Genomic DNA, 21,590 nt, shown 5'->3' with positions numbered 1-21,590 from the left:
TCCTTGGGAAAACCTGGAGTAAAGTGCTGCATATTGAAAGCCTGCTCACTCCGTACTGATACCAGATGCATCCCATAAACTGAAGCATGCTTTAGGAGTCACCATGCACTATCAGACCAATTCATTGGCGCAGAGGAGGCAGCCACTTCCCAGTGCCTCGAGGAAATCAAACCCCTGAAGAGCACAATGCTGCCAAGGCACTGCCCACCAAATGGGTACAAAACTCATTCTGTGGCAGTCTGCTCCTCTCTGAGACTTCGTGAAGCTTTTGCCAAAAAAGGAAAAACCAACAAAAAAACTCTCCGCATCTTTACCCCTTGGCACGGAGCTTCTGAGGAATGCTTTAATCTGAACAAGCACCTTTGCTTCTGCAAACCCAAGTCCAAAACCAATTAAAAGTGGAGATCCAAGCAAGCTAACCTCTGCTGACTTAAATAGGATGGAGAGTGTTTTATCAAGACCAAACTTGTAATTACTGTGTTCTACATTCCCTGCCTCTGTGGCCCCACTGTAAAATGTGACCATCCATTTCAAAATTATCTCTTTATCGTGAGCCCAAAGCTGATCGTTTAGATTCTGGCCTCGTGTCGGGCGTCAGTTTGAAGAATATCACGGCAATATCTCCTCTAATAAATGGCTTTAACTTTTCACCTAGGAGATATCTGCTTTAACTTATCACAGGGAATCATCTGCTTTCCTTAACGCTTCCACTAAATTAAAATCTGAAGTCACTCGATTTGGAAGGCAGCGTTTGCTGCACTCAGACAGCTGGATGAATTACTTGAGAGATGATGAAAAAATATTATCCAAAAACAGAAAACTTAGTTTATCACAAATCTCATTTTAGCCCCCCAAACTCATTAATAACAGCAGGCGTAATGGTCACCCAGTTAGCAGCTTGTACGTACACAGGCCGCACAGCCCCAAGTGCATGCGCGGGGGTTCACTGGTTGGCAGTGTTTCCAATGTATTTAATCTCCAAGACCTGCAGGAATGCCGTGCAATTCCTCAAACGTAAAGACTTTTGTAGCTGCACTTTCCTCTGAACCACAAAAAGAAAGTCTACAATAGTAACTATAAGTTGTAAATGTTCCCAAGCACTTGGAATTTACACACTATCTTTGTATATTGCATCTAAATCCCTTAGAACTGATCATTTCATAAGCTCTGAAATGTATTAGGGTGAAGACCTTGGACTTCTCTTCCCATTCCAACCAGTCTGATCCTTTTTAACTACCCACGTTCACGGGGTGTCTGGCTGGGGGCAGAGGCAGAATGGAAAGCTTCAAGTCTGGAAGCAGATGCAGAGAATCTCCAGACAGAACAGATAGATAGATCGATAGATAGACATACAGACAGACAGAATAGGCTTCAGAATGCACCTGGCTTCACTCAAGTCCCAAAGTACCACAGAAAAAAGATCCAGATTCGCAGGGTTAGCACACAAGGCCTCCTGCTCCATTTGCTAACATACCTTCATACTTTAGTTTTTGGAATTCTAACTGCACAACAGGCATTGAACTGCACCAGAGTAATAATAATTTGATGCTGAAATTGGATCATTGACAAAGCATTAACAGATGTGGAGCCTTGAGTGTCTTGAACCAAGACACAAAACAGCACGTCCTGACCACCAAAGATCTACATACTTGGATTTGGGCGTCCAGCCAGCATCCAGCGAGGATCATAGGGAGTCTTGGTAGGAACAAAGTCTATGGTTCTGTCTATAGGATCCTTGACCTTGAGGATAGGAACAGGGCTGTATACGCTCTAAGGAAAAAAGAAAAATATTTAAAGTAGTAATTCTTTGTGGCTTTGCACCAAACACCAAATCTAAAGCACCTGGTTGGAGTCCTCTGTCAACCACAAAGTACAACCCTGTAACATACGATCTCAGAGCCTTGGGAGGGGTCTGAAGCAACTTCCAGGGTGCTCCAAAAACTCTCAAAACCCCTCAGCTTCAGCACCATCTGGTATGCACTGTGCTTTACTTGCTCCTGAACTTCAGGCACTGAGAGCATTTGCAAAGGGTTGCAATTTAATTTCTAAAGGTGATCAGGCCACCAGACTCATTCATGCAGTCTCTGAAGGAAGGTGACCTGTGTGTTCTTACTGCCTTCCTGGCTGCAGAGCAGCTAACACACATACATCAGCTCCTACAAATTACTGCCTCAGAGAGGAACTTTTAGAGCCTTTCCAGGAAAAGACAACCCACTGCTGACATCAAGTCCTGCCACTGAAAGTACTAAAGACAGGACACCAGGGATGTGATGTGGAAGGACACCCAGCAGTGCCGGGCTGCCCTCATCCCAGCTTTGCAGGTCAGAAACTGCACTGTGGAGTTCAGTACCACAATGTTTTGCTACAAATAGAAGATAAATAAAGTATTAGACTGCTCTCCTCCCATAGCCCTGTGAACAAAGAGAACAGGGAGTGACGTGCCATGCTCCCGTGGGGCCAAGAATTACCTTGGGCATGTAGGAAAGCCACAGCAGAATAGTGTAGACTCCTTCAAAATCGTCGCACACGGTGCCGTGGGTCACCCCATTGTTGTGCATGATCTGGATCCCTCCCAGCTGGTTGTTGGAGGTGTATACCTCCCGTCCCAGCACCTGGAAAGGAAAAACAGGGAAACCATCAGGGGATGGATGGGATGCAGCCAGCGGGAGCAGAATGACGAGATACATACAGCAAGACACGGGCACTTCAGCACCAAAGGATGGAGTGATGACTCCCAACAGAGCTTCCTGCGCATAGCTGAGATCCACAGGTATGGATTTCCAAGGGAAATACCCTTGTGGAGAGCCAAGGCAGCCATCCCACCTGCCCTTTCTAAGACATGAACAAAACTCCTGAGCACTGACACAGGGGCAGCGAAACCCTCAACTGGGCAGAAAAGCCACATGCTGCAGAAGGGACAGCAAAGACAAAGCCCCAGCTCTGAGAGGTTGGGAGATCAGATGAGCGCTGTGTCTGACACTCTTGCACGGCTCCATTGCCAGCCTCAGCCCGGGCTCCGCAGCTCTTTTCTCATTCCCCTGCTGTCTCTTTCCATTTGCCCTCACACTGACTGATACACTGATCTCTCGGTCACTCGGCTTTCTGCTCCACTGAGTCCATATTACTAATAACACCTCTGCCACGGCCAGTTTACCTCATGAAGGCAGGAGCACATCATTACAAAATAAACTCATAACTTTGACATTCTAGCAAATATATGCCGTTTGTTATTTTTATGGGTTGAGTCTCTCTAACAGACAGAGGGCATTACGTACCTGCTTCATTTAGATCTTAAAACCCCCTCAGATGCAGGCAGACAACGTGTCCTCCCCCAGTCACCCACTGGCACAGCTCCATTCAGGATGAAGGACCCCAAGAAGGAGCAGCCCGAGCCCATGGCAGCACTAAGGATGGGGTGCTTGGGTCTGACTGCTTCCAAGGGCAGATCACCCGGTGTCCTGCCAGGAGTGCTGCTGGGACACGGAGGTGCTACACTCCTCATTATCCAACCCTTTGGGCAGAGAGCAGAGGTGTCAAAGGGACAGGAGAACAGAAGCTCTGCTTTGGCTGTAAGCTGCCCTGGATGAGCAGCGTTCTTCCTGCACACACCAGTTAATCATGCCCCATGCCCACCAGTGCCTAACTGCAAAGGTACAACGCTACCATTTGCTAACTCCAAAGGAAAGCACAGGTCTAGGGATGCCAGTCACAAGCCTATAGCTAAATGCTTTCCGCAGAGGAAAATAAAAATAAAGAGGATTTAAACTCCCCATCTATGAGCTAATGCAAACGTACGCACATGCAAAATGGGCCTCTGCTGCTGCTTATCTGGAGACCGCACCGACAGCGCAGGTTTACCACCGCTGACAGGCAGTGAAAGCAGCCTAATATACCGCCTGCTCGTGGCCCTAAATCCCTTTTTGGAGATGAAGACAGATACACAGCTCCTTCTCCTGAGTGCTGCAGACATCTCTGTGAAGTGGCAGAGCACCGCGAGGGGCTGCATGAACAGAACCCCCTGCAGCATTTACCCATCAATGCTCGTTGGCAGCGCAGCCTCAGGCTGCATTTAAGGCTGTGCAGAGGGGTGATGTGGCTGTCCTGTGTGCGCCTGCTGCAGCTGAGCTGGGAGCAGAGGTCAGGAAGCAGCGAGGGGCCAGCAGTGTGCACAGTGATACGGGGCTGGAGAAAAATGAATGCAATGGCTCATCCATTCGGCTCCGCTAACCACCTCATCTCTGACCTCGCAGGACTACATTTTTAAAGGCTGACAAGTAATTCAATCTCCAATTAACAATTTTAAATGGTGCAATGCATATTGCTGTATAAATGTTTCTGCAAGAAAATATCCAAGGGTGAAAGAGAATACGTCTGCTGGAGGAGCCCAGAACTGATGCTTCTGCAATTAACCGATACAGATATTCCTCAATAAGACACACGGTCAGCAGAGGCATGAGTGGATTTAGAAAAGCTGCCTATCAGTTAAATGGAGAATGCCAAACCAAGGAAAGACTGCATGGGATTAAATCCCATATGGAACACAACCAGGGCTGAGTGTGCAGAGCGGGTGCCTCCAAGCAGAGAGGTCACTTCTCCAGGGACAAAGATACAGCTACCACAGAGCAGAAAGGCACAGCAAGAGGGGTGGGAAGGAACAGGGCCCAACTCTCCCAGCTCAGATAGCAATGCACATGTACCTCAATTATCAGGAATGCTTAACCTTTGATCTTTCACCTTATCAGATGGGAAACCAGACAAAGAACATCCATGAACAGCAAGGCACTGAACAGTGAGCTCCTGGCCCCAGGAAACCATCTTTAAATTGAAATTCCATCTACTCTACAAAATCCAGAAGATACATTTCTGCCCACCCCACCCTGACATACCATTAGTAACAATGGTCCCCCACAGAGATCCCACACTTGGTTGTTCTGAGGCTTTCCCCCTCCTGTACTGCAGCATATCAGTGCCTGGCACTTGGGTTATCACCTCCAGTTTCCCATTCATTGCAGCTGCTCTGACTCCTCTGTGCCTCCAGCTCAACAAAAAGATGAGGACATCAGCCAAGTGATGGCAGATCTAGAACTGCACGTGTTAAAGCTCAGCCCACGTCTGTAAGAACACACATCACCTTCCAGATAACGCAAGCCCACGTTTAGAAAATACCCCAGCAGAATTGTCACCATCTATTCTGTTCTACAGAAGCCACCCTAGGAGGACACCACTTCTCTTTCTACTATAGAGAATCTTTTGGGAAGTACAATGGAGAGCCAGGGTTCTAGCAGCCCTTTCAGTGTTCAGAAGGCCCTTCCATCAGCCCTACAGGTACACCACGTGCATGCTGAGCATTCCCTAGCACTCCAACCTGTGCTGACCAGCGGCTCTCACTGCACTCCTTTGCAAAAGCTGAGCTACTGGAGCTGAGACATTCACTGCAGAGCTGGCTGCAAACTGGAGATTGGCTCAAATGTTTCATCAAAGATGAAAGATCTGAAAAAATGACAGCAGAGGGCTTGAATGGGAATCATCATGCGATGTAAGTGCTGTTATTATTCAGAGCATATCATGTGTTTATATCAAATATAAGTGCCAGATTTTTATCCAAATAATTTCAATAATTGCAATTCCCATCCCACAATTTACATTATCTGCCAGAAACCTGAAGCAGAAAGGCACATGCACATACTATAAATAGCCTATTTTTCATAAACAGGCAGAAATGATCAGAACGAATGTCTCATCAGAAAACACAATGTAGGAACTTAAAACCTGACTGCTATTACGTGCAGTCAAGCCTCAACACATCTTGCGGCGTTCATTTCCATCCCTCAGCTCTTCCTCCACACGTATCATGTCATTAGAGGGCAAAAGAGAAGCAACTCCAGGCAGAGAAACGGGCTGGGGGAGATGCAGCAGGAGCGGGTGCACTTCTTGCATCTCTAATCTACCAGCATGTGCAGTTCCTGCACTTTTAATTTACGAGCGTTCGGTGGGGGACCCTTCTGACTTGGGAACATATTGGCTCGGTCTAATGCTTGGAGATTATTAAAGTCAGAGCTATACTCCACTATCAAGTCTACAGATCTTTTATTTAGAAGATATGGTGCTCTAAATGCACAAAGAGCTCCCTGTCACCTTCACATTAAAGCCCCTAGTGCCTGGTAAATGGAATTATATAGCTGTCATCTCCTTTCCCCAAAGTTTTAAGAGTACAATGGGCTCATTTTTTCACACTCCATCCCAGCTTCAGAACTAAGAGACCTACTTTGTATTGATTTAAAGTCTCAGAAATAAATAAACCTGCTTCACCAATGTGATTCACAAGAAATTCATGATACACTATTGCATGATATATTTCAAGCTATGGCTCCAGCTCTTTTTTTCCTTTGGTGAGTGATGGGGGAGGTGGGAAGCAGGGGGAGGTGGGGGAAGCTGACAGCCTGATGGTTATGGGAGATGGCTCCTGACTGCAAATCCAGAGCGGGGCCTGCCGGTGGAGACCTCTCCTCGCTTTAATTTGGGGAGATCAGAGGGGGAAGGGGAAGAAGCAATTGATTGCATGGGAGGCAGCAGGGGAAGACGTATCCAGATGGACACTGCTGGTGCAGCTGGCCTTGCCACGGAGCCTTCTGCCTGATGATCCCAAAGAGCCTGACTAATGCAGATGGCAACATGAAACACTACTGGGAGGAAAACATCTCCTTCCTGTAAGAATTTATGGGGGCTTTAGAAAATTTCCTCTTCTGGACTGCAAAATTTGCAATCCCAAGAGCTGAGCAACCAGACGGGATCAAGGCTGCTGCTGACTTCTGACATCTCTGGTGTAGATATTAGAAATAGAAGTTAATCTGAAACCAAAATTCGGTTGGAATAGGAGAGCTTTTTGTTTCACAAAAGGAAAAAAATCCAAACAAGGAATTCATCCAAAGCAATACTTTTTCCCATTCCATTGAATTGGCATTTTCCAATGAAAAACGTCTTGTCAAAAAATTCCTGCCTACCTCTCCTTTTGTAGTGTAGGGAGATGGTGTGCTCTGCTCAAGGTCACTCCATCAGTCAGTGGCAAACAGACTCAATATACTTCACAAACTCAAATTACAGCCCCCTGTTCTACATGGTGCAAACACTCATAAATCCCATCTGTCCCAGCTAGGGGTTCCCTACTCTCCACAACAGCCCTACAAACAGCATTAATAACTGTCTCCATGATATTTAGTGATCTTGCTTTTGGTCATTCTTTTGGCCACCTTCTGAAACCCATCAGAACCCTCTTGTTCGGAATGCACCCAAGGGGAGAGCTCCAGCACAGGACAATGAAACTTTGTTCACTCTGCAGCGTTGTTTTGGGCATAATCATGACATTTTTCCAGAGCAGCTCCTGAAGTTCCCACTCAACCATCCAAAATGGCAGGAAATGTACCTCCAATTCACAGCAGAGAAAAGCCATGGGCGGATCATCCTGACATGCTCCCACCCCAAGAGATGGGAGGGCAGGACCAGCTATTCTAGGACACATCTGAAAAATGCCTTCTTCCACTCAGCTCCACTGGGATCCAGGAGGCTGAGCACTCCACTAAAACACACCTTAAAGGATCACCAGGAATTGGGATGCAGTCCCTGCTACGTGAAATGTATGTGGGGGTTTAAAACACAAAGAATTTCCCTAGGAGGTGCAGGGAGAGATTTACATAGGCAGAATAGGGGCCAATATGCACATCTCCAGTTCAGTGGGAATAAATACTGCACGCCCACACCGTACAAGCACCATCCACACAGATAAACTGATTGAGATCCATATTAAAAATGATAGAAGGAGGGAGGAAAAAAAAAGTCAACAAAAATCTATTAGACTTTCTTCCCCAAGCAAACATAAAGGGACCGATAATGCGATGTCTGGAACGTAAATTGTCTCTAATGGGAACAATACACAAATATCACCACTTAAAGAAAGGCAATTAAAAATAAAATGTAGAAATGAAAGCCAGTGTTTGTTTATTTGCACTTGTCTGAAGCTCAGGGACTCATCCTGCTCACAACCTCTCTAGGCAGAGTGAAGCCCTTTGTGCCACCAGCCTACATGGTGCCCAGTGCCATGCATGGGGCCCTGGGCCCCTGATCTGCCCAGGGGCAAACAGCCTGCAGCTGGGGCTTGGGCTAAATGGGCTGTATAGCCCCTTCCAACTCAACCATTCTATCACTCTATAACTATTCTGACCTCGATCCCCAATAGGCTTTCTTGGGGTATGAGCTCTGGTAACTACAGCATGGAAACCTCCACAACCCGAGGTCCTGCATCTGCTATGGGTGGGGAGAAAGAAGCAGCGTCCACCCAGGAAACTGCCATGCTCCACCGTGACCCAGCAGCATTGGAGTCTGTCCTACACTGGGCCAGAGCAGGACAACCTTGGGGATGTCCCCACGGAGCTGCTGCTGAGTGTGAGCTCCTGGCTGACACCTCCCGGAGCCTCTTTGGGTCAGTATTCTCCAACAGCCTGCACCCAAATGTGCCTCCCTAACAGTCTTGCTGTGCCACTACAGAAAGATTCATACCATGCATTAATAATTATAATGCTTCTTTGAATGACAGGGATGGCACTTGCTGTTCTAACTCGTATGATTTCTCTCACATGATTGCTTTGATCTAATCCCAAGACTGGAGTCATCTGGAGCAGACACTGAGCTATCCTGCCTTGAATCTCAACAGAAGAGCTTTTCACATTCTGTATTTTACAGTAAACCCCCCAAACAGCATCAATCTCACCGGGCCTTTATTTATTTTTCCAGATTGTGAAATTGAAGGGTAAATATTACTGCTTGCGATGCTGAAGACGGATCACTCGCACGAGACAGACTGGCAGGCTGTGAGCCTCCCATTCCTCACCCACAGCTCCTCCAAGGAGCCCCGTGCCTGGTGCACGCTGCAGGGACCGTGCTGCTGCTCCCTGTGTCCCCAACTGCTGCACACTCCAACCCCAGGAGGTTCTGCAGTTTCCTCAGCAGCAACCTGCCAACATCTGTATATTGCCTCCTGAGCCCCTTCAGGCCTAGAACAGGCTATAATATCATCAGATATTGTTTAATTAAATATGATTTTGAGGACAAACTTCCTCAGAAAGAAGCCCTGAGGACGGAGGTACCACCAACACAACACTGCTTAATACTGCACAAACGTATTAAGGCTCCTGACAGCTCCCTCTTCTTTCTCCAGTATGACCATCATTTACTTCCAGTCCATCCGCTCTTTGTATTCACCCAGCATTTCAGGAGTGTCCAAGCAGTAAAAGGGGCCATAGTGATTCCTTACCTATGGGTATTCACAGTGAAGGGATCCATTCCTTCAGCATCTCCCACTCTGCCATACAGACTCTTTGCAGCCCTGTGGATGCTCTCTGACTATCCCTCCCATGATCCAAAGAACCCTTCTTAGGGGTAAATTTGCCACAACAAACAGAAGAACTTCTTTCTTTTTTCATTAAAGAAACCCTGTAGCTGCTCTCACTGATGCACATGGTCAGAAGTGATGCCAAGGAGAGAATTTCAGAAAGGTATAAAGGATTTTGGAGACAGCAGACAGAGCCCAATGGTTCTTGTCAAAGCCGTGTCACACCTCATCCTATGACAGTCACAGTGCCAAAGGGACAATGACGTTTTGGGCATGCAACACTTCCTGGGACGGGCGGCAATGTGATGGAAAGCCACTCTTTGTTTGCATTAATGAAACAGCCTTAAAGACAGGATTTGTTTTAAACACAAAAGACAAGGAGGAGCAAACAAATTAAAAATAGGTCAGCAACAGACTTGGGAACATCCCTGGGAGGACTGAGATGAAATGTAGTCCTGGAAGCTTGAACCACGTAAGCAATGCATAAATTGGGAGTTCTTCAGCTTACTTCTATTAAGAAGAAAAGCACTGGAAATTAACCTGTGAGTGCACGTCACCTGCCCGTGGAACCAGAGCACGTTCAGCTGGTGACGAGGAGAGGGAGCCGAGGGAGGTGCAGGAAGGCACAGGGGTGGGAAACGGGGGAGGCAGCCAAAGTTAAAAAAAATAAAATAAAATAAAATAAAAATCTCTGCCTCAGCAAAAGTTTTCATTAAAATTTTAGACAAATGATCTCTGTGTCCTTCTCCCATGCTGCCTGGGGCTCCATGCTATTTCTATGCAAATAACAACCTCGTGGTTTATATCTTATTATTTCCACCGGAGCTGCGGCGACATGACCCGAGACGTGTGTGAGGTAGACAGCGAGAGAGAGGGAGAGAAAGAGAGGGAGAGGGAGGGAGAGAGATGGAGTGGCTGCTCGCTGAAGTGTGAAAAAATATTGTCAGGAGTGAGCGGCAAGAACAAAAAAAAATTGCAGGGATAACGTGTTTATTTCAGCCCCTCTCCCCATGTGAACCAGCACCTTTTAAAATTCATTGGGCATCAGGCGATCATGCACAATCCATCTGCTTTCACTTTATCATTTGCATTTCATGCCTCCTGGCTTTTGATGTGCTGATACTTTGATGCAGTCAGGAGACGCGCATTATCATTATTTCAATTTTCAGGGGGGTCAGCGGGCTCAGCACAGGCGCGCGCACACGCTCACGGGAGAGGAATGAAATGTCATTTCCACCTCTCCACCCCCTGCTGAAATGCGCTGGTGAAGACAAAAGGGGTGCAGATGAAATGCAGCCTGGAGCCCATCGCACCCTCTCCTCGGCCCATCCATTGCCCGCAGGTCTGGACCGCAAACAAAGACAGCTTCATCACCAGCACAGGGAAACCTCGCGCTGCTCCCGTGCTTTCCCTGTCACCCACACAGGCAATGGGGCCCGAGAGAAAGCCAAATCCTGCCTGCTGCCGGGTGCCTGGCCATGACGTGCCTTCCCACTTACAGCGCAGTGACATGGATGCAAACAGCCAGCGTGCCATTAGCCAGATTCAGCAGCATCAGCCTCTGCTAAAACAACGCTGACCTTGAGCTGGTCGCCTACGTTCCAGGCCACAGCCTGATTCTGGCAGCCAGACCTGCCCCTCTATGCCCAAACTCTCCAGCTGGGCTCACATAACGATAACAAACGAGACCAGCAAGAGACCTGCTGGCATGTAATGCTTCTCATGGCTCTCCTCTGCTCCCTTTGTACATCACAAACAACTCGGCATTCCATGGGAAAATAAGAAAATCAAAACTTTCCAGAGAAAACACTCACTGCTTTTGGCAAACCCAACCTCTGCACTGCCGGGGAGCATCTCTACATTGTGTTTCCAAGATACGTATGCGGACACAACTCTGTGTATTAATGTTTGCACAACATCATCTCTGAAGACAGGAATTAAGGTCAGCAATGAAAATAGTCCCACATTTCTGACACCAAATTGGGAAAAGTCCAAAGATTATTTGCATGCGGCTGTATTAGAAACATTCATTTCCAACTGCCATGCGAGACAGCAGACTCTATTTATTTATCTTTGTTTCAGGTACAATCCTTCACCAAGTCCCTGCCCACCGAACTGGGAATCACCTGAAGGCCACAATGCAAAGCACTGACTTCCCTGCACAAGGCTCTTCCCAGCACCTCATCCAACAGAACAACAAGAAGTGAGGCTTAGTTGCTCCACAAAAGCAAAACTGCAACAGGTTCCCACCATCAGGCTCCCCTGGAACCTTATTCATGCACTGGTAAGAAAGGACACATTGAACTTCATGCCCAAATTGCCCCTGCATTCCTTCAAGGGAAGATTCTGCCTAATTCCCTGGCTGATGGAGACCCAACTTCCAGCCAAAAGGGAATGCAACAAATAGTCCATCTAAATTCAAGGAAAAAGTGTTTAGAGGTTTACATACAAGAACAAGGAGACGGAGCGTAAATCTTAAGCAGATATTGCCTCCACGGCAAGACAATACAAACACATTAGCTCTTTCTGTGTGCTTCGCACCCTGCTGAAGATCTCAGCTGGAATGAGCTCAGACATTCTGGAGGTTATTTCACTGTCCCAGATGTACTTCTGGGACACAGATACAGCTGGACCCATTCAAGAAATTCTCATCAGAACAGCAGAGATTGAAAAATGAAGACTATATAAACTAGCAAGACACATCACAGGCACATCCAGATGAGTGGGGACTCCCAATCTCCTGCTCCTCAAGGACAAGTAAACTTCCTCTTGGGTCTGGGCTTCAGTTTTCTTACTGGGAAAGCTGAAGAGGATGCAATAGGCTCCTCCTTTTCTGACCTTTAGGCAGGTAGAGGCTCAGTGTCTATGTAACAGCACGTGCCTTTCCAAGAGAGCATGGAGGGAGATAAAAGGACGCATGGAATGATTCAGACCACTGAAATCCTTGGGACAGGGTGGGCTAAGTCACCCCCTGAAAGCATCTCCTTCTGCCCACACCTTCTGACAGATGCCAGGCACTTAATTTATAGTAAATCCTTAAGTGTCAAAACCTTAGTGCGATTAATCTAGTCATCTAAAAACAAACCTTCACTCCATGTGCAGAGTGTGCAGTTAAACTCAGAAAGAAAAGAGTGGAAAAGGAAGACTTAACAGACTTGCTGCGCCATCTGGGAAACTCTGCAGGACCCTGATCACCAACAAATGACAGCTGGAATCAGGCAACGTACTTCACTTCAGCAAGCACTAACTGACTCAATCTCTTTTTGAAGGATGGATCTTCAAATGCCTCTTTTCCTTCCATTGATGCAGGTGTGTGTGATGTGTGTAAGAGATCTAACTGAGGGTATCGCGTCCTGGAGTTGATAGGATCAATGCTTCATTCTCTGCAGAGCCCCCTTTATTCAGGGGAATAATTCAACGAGAGACTATTTTCCTTTTATCTCCCATTGTCGGGCAGGCACTCCTTGAAACGCAGCTTGCGATGAAGCACAACCACCCCAGGTGCTGGAGAGTGCCTGAGAACAAAGCTGCACAATGGGGAAGGGCATTGGCGCCCGCACAATCCTAACTCCCATGTAAACAAAGCCCTCAGTGAGAGGGACAAGAGCTGGGCTGGCTGTGAGCCGCGTCTGCTGCACACAAGGAGCTGGAGGCTGGGATATTAATAGGCACGGGGCAGCGAGGGAGAAAAATCGCCTCTGGTGGGGAAAAAAAAAAGCCATTTGAGTAGTGAAAGCACTAAGTTTTCTTACAGCCTGAGTTGTTCCTCCCCGCACCGACAGCTGAGATTTCCAGCAGGTTTCACCCCTTGAAAATCACCATCCGCTCTCTTTCCCAAGGCTTCAGTGCTCTCCCAGTGCTAACACCAACTTCAGGGTGATTCTGGCCCATGTATTTTGAAACATGGTCTTCCAGACACTGGAAACAGCCCTGATTCTCCTATCACAGTACATAGTGGGTGAGAGAAGGTGCTGCCAAGCGGGGTTCTCTTCTTCTTGTCTTTCCATTGCTGCACACAACCTCTGTTAAAAGCTGCTCTTCCTTACTCCCCTTCACCTGGTTCAGGCTCAAGCCCTTCAATTTGCAGCACTGCCCAGGTCCCCCACCCATCTCCAACCAGAACGCCTGTAACAGTGCCTATGGCCATCAACGTAGTGTTCTTGTCAAGAGAAGCAGGTGCAAGAAAGGAGTTTTCTCACCAGAAAAGAATAAAAAGAGATTGAAAGTCATTCTGGATGATCCCTGTACCAGTTCTTCTCCTTGGTCGAGGCTCAGCCCCTGAGGCCCTCCCTTCACAGCTGCTCCAGAAGCTAACAGTAAATGGGTCCAAGTATGGTACAGTGTACCAAGCAGGTACAGTGATGGCAGCTAGAAAGCCAGGCAGAACTCGCATTCCACACACCACTCATTCCACATAGCTCTGAAGGCTGAAGTGTAAATGCTTACCTTGTTGAGGGCTCCACAGCCAGTCAGGATTATGTGAGAGTTCTCAACCTGGAGAGTCCTCTGCCCTAGCCGAACAAGGTAAGCTCCAATTCCAATTGCCCGACATGTAACCTTAAAAAAAAGAAAAAAAACAGAAGAAATCACATTGATTTCTGTCCTACCACACAGCCAAACCCTATTGATTCAAATGCCTAGATAAAACAATAAAACTAGTCATGTTTGTATTACAGGGTTATAAAATCTACCCCTCGTTGCAAAACTCCAGAACCTATTGTTTCGTAAAATACAGCACCTGAACATGTATGTATTTTAATCAAAAGAGGGGGAGAAATGGTAATTTACTGAGTGAGCACACGTGAAGCCCAATGGCTGTTTTCTGAAAGTGTCCTCCATTCAGCCTGAATAGATCCAGCAAATGGTGCTGCTCAGTGCCTACAGGAGTCAATTTACATCAACCAAATGTCTGATCTCAGGTGTATCTCCTGGATATCACCACAGGATTTTTAGCTGAAATAGACGATAAAGTTTGAAGAATAGAAAGCAGCAGGGGATTACCAAGTTGATGGTGATAATACTCTCATAGGCTAAAGACGATTCTCCAGCAATCATGCCAGATCCTCTGAGGTTCTCTATTCCAAGTCCGTCTTCCTTTCCGATAATATCTGTTATCTTATACCTGAAGGAGACACACACAGCCTTTGAGTCACAACGTCCAGTGATTTGCTGAATCAGTTTGTTATGAAGAAAATGAAAAGTGACTAAATATCATTAAGGCTCTGAAGAGTAATGTGCATAAAACCAATCTCGGACCCATACAGGAGCTCATTCTGAAGCTCTGCGTACAATGCAAGGTAAGCAGCGCTGCAAAGAGGAAATGTCAAGGGAGAGATACCCCATGAAAAGTGTTCTGTCACTCCCACAGGACACGAGGTGTAGCCTGATTGTAGATTAAAAAAAGAAAAGAAAGGAAGAGAACACAGCCAAAAGGAACAAAACAGGCCAAGAGATTATCATGAAGCTCTCAGCTTTTCTGTACTTTCATCTTTCATACCTTCCTTCCCCAGCATGGTTCCCTTCTTACTTAGCACTCTCAGACTGGCTTCTATCTCCCACACTAGGCCCTCACTAAGCAAAGGACTTAAGCATGTGCTGAAGTGCCTTGCTAAAGAGCTGCTGACTTTCCATGTGCAGGTGGGCAGCACGCAGCCCCACACCCAGAGCTATTCCTTTGTTCTTCAGAGCCTGCCAGGCTGCAGGCCAGGCTTTCTTCTTCCCACGCACATCCTCCTCCCCCTCTCCAGCAGCAGCACTCCTGCTTCCACCCAGCTCTGAAAACTTCTTCCCACCTCATCTGCAGATGAGCTACCTTTGGGTTGCAGCTGAGAAAATACAGCCACCTGGAGCAGAAACGTGCACAGAAAACCCAATGCTCTAAGGCAACACAACCCTCCAGAACAGGCGAATGGCTTAGCCTTCATCCAGGAATTATTCTGTCCTTACTCTAGAGTCTACTCAAAAAGTAATTTGCAAAATTTAGACTGCAAGTCCCTGGGCAGAAATCATCATCCTGGTGTCACAGCATCTACCACTGCAGGACCCTCAGGCACAACTTGGAGCCCCAGGCAGTGCCACAGCGTCAGTACAGCCCTTCCTCAAACAAAGCGCTGCATGGCACAACTCCTCACACCCCATGCCCTGGCAACACAGAACTCCAGCTCTTCAGCTGAACACAGGGGTATGACATGCACCACCTTCACATGTACCCAAGGAAGCACAGAAAGATTTTAATGCAGACTCATCTGTGCTTACCTGGACTCTCCGTTGTCCTCCACATGTTCACAGTGAACTGAGTTCAGAGCACTGACTTTCTTATAGTCTTGAGGTGTCAGGTACAAGTACTTGTATCCCTAAAGGGAAAAAAAAGAGTTCACTGATTGATTCCCATTTGTAGACTGTTCCCATTTCCCAGCAACCCTATCCAAAAAGAGAGTTTCAAGGGAGAAGAGTTTAATTTAAGAGCAAGGCAAACATCCTGTCTCAACATCAGAGCCCCTGCTGAGGTCGCTGGGAATGCTTTCAGCATTTCACACTAACTCATTCTGGATAATAGTTCTGCTGCCTGACAGATCCAATACCAACTTTGGACCTAACAGTCTGGCAAATAAGTAGCCCACCTCGATTAAAAGAGGCTGGGTAAAAATAGGATAATCTCCTGAGCAATGCAGACTTTCATCTCTATTTCCTGTGCCTCCTTACTTTGTATGGGTCATCTGGGTCTTCCCATGCAACATGGAACATGTGCCGGATCTCCTCAGCCAAACCAATCCTGGCTCCACTGTTGGCAGCCACGTAGATGCGAGGGATGCCGTGAGTTCGAGCAAGCTCTGAAGCCCTCAGGAACAGCACGTCCTCCTGAGGCCCAAAAGAACCTATCCGGTACGTAATGTCATTGCCAATGACGATGATATCACGGCCTTCAGGATACTCTGGGGTCTTGAGGGTCATTTTCCAGGCTACCATCCCAATCTGCAGTCAACGAACAGAGAATAGCAAAAGGTCAGTGAACACTTTCAAGATGAGAAAGCAAAGAATTGTGCATGGGTTCTTGTGTATGCTGCGTTTCAGCCTTTTCCTTGGGAACCCCAATAACAGCAGCCTGCTTCCCTCTGACCCTGCTTCATGTTAGCAACCCCTTCATTTCTTATCTCCCTCCCTTATTTACTGCTCTTCCTTTCATCTCTCTGACTCTTCTCCTTCTCCTTCACAAATACTGCAGCAGTTTTTTTTCCAAGCCCGCCAGGATAACTGATGCTTTTTGCTGCATATTTTTCTTTTTAACATCACTAGATGATCACTTCTGGCCCATCTTATGGAGATCAGCAACATCTGTACCCTGCGTCTCCCATCCCTCAGCCACCGTGCATCCCCGCGCTGGGGAGCTGGCCATCCTGGAATGCCATTAACAGATGGAAATAGCAGCGTCCCTTGAAAGCCACATGCATCAGCCAGTCTCTGCTTGCCCAAGGATCATAAGCTCTGAGTACACATTCCTCAAGCCGATTGCGCATCCGCTGCAATCAGGGGGGGTTGAAACTCTCATCGTGGAGACTCTGAATTCTGAACATGATGAACTCAAATGGGAGGGGGAGAGCGGAGAAGCAGCAGATAGATATGTGCCATTTAATCCAGATCAAAACGGCACAATATGTAGTTGAGATCCAATCAGTATCTGCAATAAGATCTGCCATAACAGGCTCATTAAAAAAAAAATAAAAGGACAGAGAGATTAATCAAAGGGTCATGGGAAGTGAAGCAGGCAGCAACCCAGAAATCCTACAACTGGCAGATCCTCGCCTTCCACCTCCCTTCCCAGAGCTGAGGGTTGGTGTCATGGTTTAATAATTTTGTAATTTTTGCTATCAGTATTCCACATCATAACATCATATAAAGCATGAATAATTTTACTGAATCTGCAACTTATCAGAAGAAGACTACATCTCCCAGGGAACAACACGATAGGTCACGGGACCTGGACTCTATATTAACTCTGTCGCAGAACAGACTGACGTCTTTCGAGTTCTGGCGTTCAGGGGAGTGTGTGGGAGCCTTCAGCCGTTCGCCTAGATTCACAGTAGGCCTCTCGGTTACGGGACTCATTCTCTCTCCTATTTTGCTTGATTCGTTAGCTCAATTTCAATTATATTGTATTATATTGTGTTATCCTGTATTTCGATATAGTATTTAGTAAATAAGTGTGCCTCCTTAGATCGTTGCCGCTGTTTTCTTTTCCTAATTAACTTTTTCCTTTCGGCCTAGGGCCCCTCCGGGGCCTACGGCCCCCTGTCACGGACGCAGGTGGATTTTTAGTTCAAACCGTGACAGATTTTGGTGGAGAATGCGGGCAAATTGAGTTGCTGTTTTTCTGTGTTTTCTTCTGTTGCTCTTTTAGCTTTTAACAGAGCTACGAGTTTTTTTCCCTGTTAAGGAGCTATCTCGTGTTTGCGATTTCTGCACCTGCGAGCTTGACCTTGAAAGTCCAGGCGGACTGCCAATACTCCGGTATATTTTATAAACACTGCTGAGCTTTGTTTTCTTTTACTTTTTTCTCTCTATTGGAGGAAAAAAAGATGTTTTCTCTACTAAATTTGTTTTACCAGGGACTGTGTGCCATTGGTTCCTTTTTTGAGACGCTCCGAACATATTGGGCCATGTTTAAGCTAGCCACTTTTTCTTATGGAGCTATACAATTGTATAATGAATTGAAAGCATGGTTAGCAATGCTCACTTCGTATCTGTATACAGCTCCAGAGGGAGCAACTAATGCAACTAATTATACAGAAATGGTGATTTTTAAGCGTGCTCCTCTTTCTTTCTATGAATCCTTTATGCAGTTCTTGAATGATCAGTGGGCCACACTCTTAATCTCCCTGATCTTACTGTTGATTATTGTAATAATCTCACTCAGTATCTGGATTTATAACATCCGGAGGAAGTCTTCCCTAGAACCAGAGAATACTGAGTGGCAGGGAATTGAAGAGATTCTCAAAGGACAGACATCTTCAGTGTTATGGAGCTTCACTCCTGAACACTTGAAGAATCCTGAGAGTTTGATTGCATATTTGAGGCAGGAATGTTGTGGCTCAGGCAGATCTCAGGAGGCACAAATGATTTTGGGCCTAGCTAATGCTTATTGGGCCTTAGTCAATACCATTCCTGAGAGAGAGAGTCTTAGAGCTGAGGCAGAAAAACTTTGGACTGAGAAGGTAGAGAGAGAAAAAGCTTTTGAAGCTGAGAGAAAAGATCTCCTGTACCAACGAGACTCAATCTGGTACGAGAAAGAGAGTCTTAGAGCTGAGGCAGAAAAACTTTGGACTGAGAAGGTAGAGAGAGAAAAAGCTTTTGAAGCTGAGAGAAAAGATCTCCTGTACCAACGAGACTCAATCTGGTACGAGAGAGAGAGTCTTAGAGCTGACGCAGTAAAACTTTGGGATGAGAAGGTAGAGAGAGAAAAAGTTTTTGAAGCTGAGAGAAAAGATCTCCTGTACCAACGAGACTCAATCTGGTACGAGAAAGAGAGTCTTAGAGCTGACGCAGAAAAACTTTGGGATGAGAAAAGCTCCCTGCAATCCCAACTCAACACTCTCCAGTCCGAGTACAGCGCCCTCCGGTCCGAGCACGACGCTCTCCAGTCCGAGCACGGCGCCCTCCGGTCCGAGCACGACGCCCTCCAGTCCGAGCACGGCGCCCTCCGGTCCGAGCATGACACTCTCCAGACTGAGCGCGATGCCCTCCGGTCCGAGCATGACACTCTCCAGACTGAGCATGATGCCTTCCGATCCAACTGCGACACCCTCCAGTCCGAGCACAACACTCTTCAGTCTGTGCATAATGCCCTCCAGTCCGAGCATAACGCTCTTCAGACTGAGCACAATGCCCTCCAGACCGAGCACAACACTCTTCAGTCCGAGCATAATGCCCTCCGGTCCGAGCATAACGCTCTTCAGACTGAGCACAATGCCCTTCGGACCGAGCACAACACTCTTCAGTCCGAGCATAACACTCTTCAGACCGAGCACAATGCCCTCCAGACCAAGCTCAACACTCTCCAGACTGAGCGCGATGCCCTCCGGTCCGAGCATGACACTCTCCAGACTGAGCGCGATGCCCTCCGGTCCGAGCACGACACTCTCCAGTCCGAGCACAGCGCCCTCCTGTGTAAGTGCGTCGATCTCCAGGTCAAACATGACTCTATTGACTCGTTGTACACTGACCTCAAGGCCGACTACAACGCCCTCAAAGCCAGTCGCAGCACCCTCCGGTCTGTGTACGACGAGCTCCTGTCTGACTACGACGCTCTCCAGTCTGAGCACGACGCCCTCCAGTCTAGTTATAACGTCCTCAGGGCGGAATGCGACACCCTCAAGTCTGAACCGTATGTACTCCAACTTAACCAACCACCGGGGGCACCAGATACAATGTTGGTTGCCCCTGTAAGAGGGCGAAAAACAAAACGAGTTTCAACTCAGATAGAGAAAATGCAGAAGGAGTTAGAAGAGCGGAGGGAGTTAGGAGAGCAGGACTCAGGAGAGCAGGGGGACTCAGGAGAGCAGGGGGACTCAGGAGGTCAGGGGGACTCAGGAGAGCAGGAGGAGTCAGAAGACCAGAGGAAGTCGGCGGAGCAGAGGTTGTTAGAGCAGTATAAGAAGATGTTAGAGGAGGAGAAGAAGTCAGAGGAGCAGAGGAAGTTAGGAGAGAGAAAGTTAAGAGAGAGGAAGAAGGAGGAAGGTCGCCTGGAGGAAATAACACAAGCGTCAGAGTCAGGGTCAGAGTCAGACGAGGAGCCAAAAGCTAAATTTTCTTTACGAGAATTTCTCGAGTCCAAACTTATAGATGGGGCAGCCTCATCAACACAGCCGCCAACATTAACACCTGGGACTCCTGATAGAGCAAAAGGTGAGCAAAGTATTACGACCATTATTGATCGATCTTTTAAACTGAGTGAAATTCGAGATCTGAGAAAGGATTTCACACGTCAGCCAAAAGAAAATATGGTCACTTGGTTACTTCGCTGCTGGGACAATGGTGCCAACAGTGCGTGGCTCGATGGCAGTGAAGCTCGCCAACTGGGTAGCATTTCCAGGGACTCACGTGTGGACAGAGGTATAGGCACATGCCAAAATCAGTCCTACACCCTCTGGAAGCGGATGTTGATAGCGGTAAGAGATAGATTCCCCTTTAAACGGGACTTGGAGCCTGAGAAAAAGAAATGGACTGATATGGAGAAAGGTATCCAATTTTTGAGAGAAAGGGCTCTGGTGGAAATGCTCTACAGCCCCCAGTTCAATCGTAACAATCCAAACCAATTACATGATCCTGAAGCAGTCCACGTTCCACGACAAATGTGGCGTGACTTTACAAAGGCAGCTCCAGAAAAGCATGCCAGTGCACTTGCATTGGTATATGGCAAAGGGGAAAGAAAGCCCCTTGTAAATGAGCTAATTAGCAGACTTCAGGAGCTTGAGTTATTTATAAGCGCTACAGAAGTTAAGCTTTATACTTCAGCCATTGTCCAAATGGGAAAAAAAATAGTAGAAAGGTTAGACAAAGTGGAGGAAACACAAAGTGATATTATTGACAAATTGGCTAATGTGCCTGATGTAGATGAATCCACGGTGGTACCAGATGATGGAAACCAGGATTTCCACGATCGCCTATTGAGAGAGCTAAACAACATGAGTTCCTCTCGACCTGTATCATCGAAAATCTCAACCATAAAAAAGAGACGTCCTCGTATTCAAGCAAATGACAACGATAAGACACCTCGTATTCAAGCAAACGACAATGATAAGACCATACGTTTTGCTTTGTTGTATTTCTTGAGTAATCATGGGGAGGATATAAAGAAGTGGTATAACTCATCCACTTCTGCACTTCAGGCACGAGTGAAAGAATTACAATCCAAAACAACCACCAAGGTGAACTCTTCCAAACGGGGGAAAGTTCCAGTCGCTGCGAGTCAACGAGGTAAACAATAGAGGGGCCCTGCCCCCAGCCAGGGGGGGGAAAGGGACAACAGAGTATACTGGACTGTGTGGATTAAGTGGCCTGGCACATCTCAACCACAGAAATATAAAGCCTTGGTGGACACTGGTGCACAATGCACCCTAATGCCCTCAAGTCACCAAGGGACACAACCAATTTATATCCATGGAGTGACTGGGGGTTCCCAAGAATTGACTATGTTGGAGGCCGAAATAAGCCT

At 47.1% G+C, this 21,590-nt stretch overlaps 1 protein-coding gene across 12 annotated transcripts in view; it reads right to left on the bottom strand.

The window, feature by feature from the left end:
- ACACA (acetyl-CoA carboxylase alpha) overlaps positions 1–21,590 on the bottom strand; it is a 118,850-nt gene that overhangs the window by 19,838 nt on the left and 77,422 nt on the right. For 11 of the 12 annotated variants that reach the window (XM_032448510.2, XM_085521971.1, XM_032448512.2 and 8 more), the window contains 6 exons: positions 16,085–16,354; positions 15,638–15,735; positions 14,384–14,504; positions 13,829–13,939; positions 2,469–2,612; positions 1,650–1,770 (listed from right to left, as the gene is read on the bottom strand). In XM_032448510.2, the coding sequence (XP_032304401.2) occupies positions 1,650–1,770; positions 2,469–2,612; positions 13,829–13,939; positions 14,384–14,504; positions 15,638–15,735; positions 16,085–16,354 (865 nt within the window). The remainder of the gene's footprint in view (positions 1–1,649; positions 1,771–2,468; positions 2,613–13,828; positions 13,940–14,383; positions 14,505–15,637; positions 15,736–16,084; positions 16,355–21,590) is intronic. The other variant, XM_085521972.1, reaches the window with a different exon arrangement.

The sequence above is a fragment of the Coturnix japonica genome, chromosome 22, assembly GCF_054131305.1.
Source record: "Coturnix japonica strain WE chromosome 22, WE-NBRP24, whole genome shotgun sequence".
In the NCBI taxonomy this organism is placed as follows: domain Eukaryota; kingdom Metazoa; phylum Chordata; class Aves; order Galliformes; family Phasianidae; genus Coturnix; species Coturnix japonica.
Note: the sequence above shows the minus strand (reverse complement) of the source record. Positions and strands in the feature narration are given on the sequence as shown.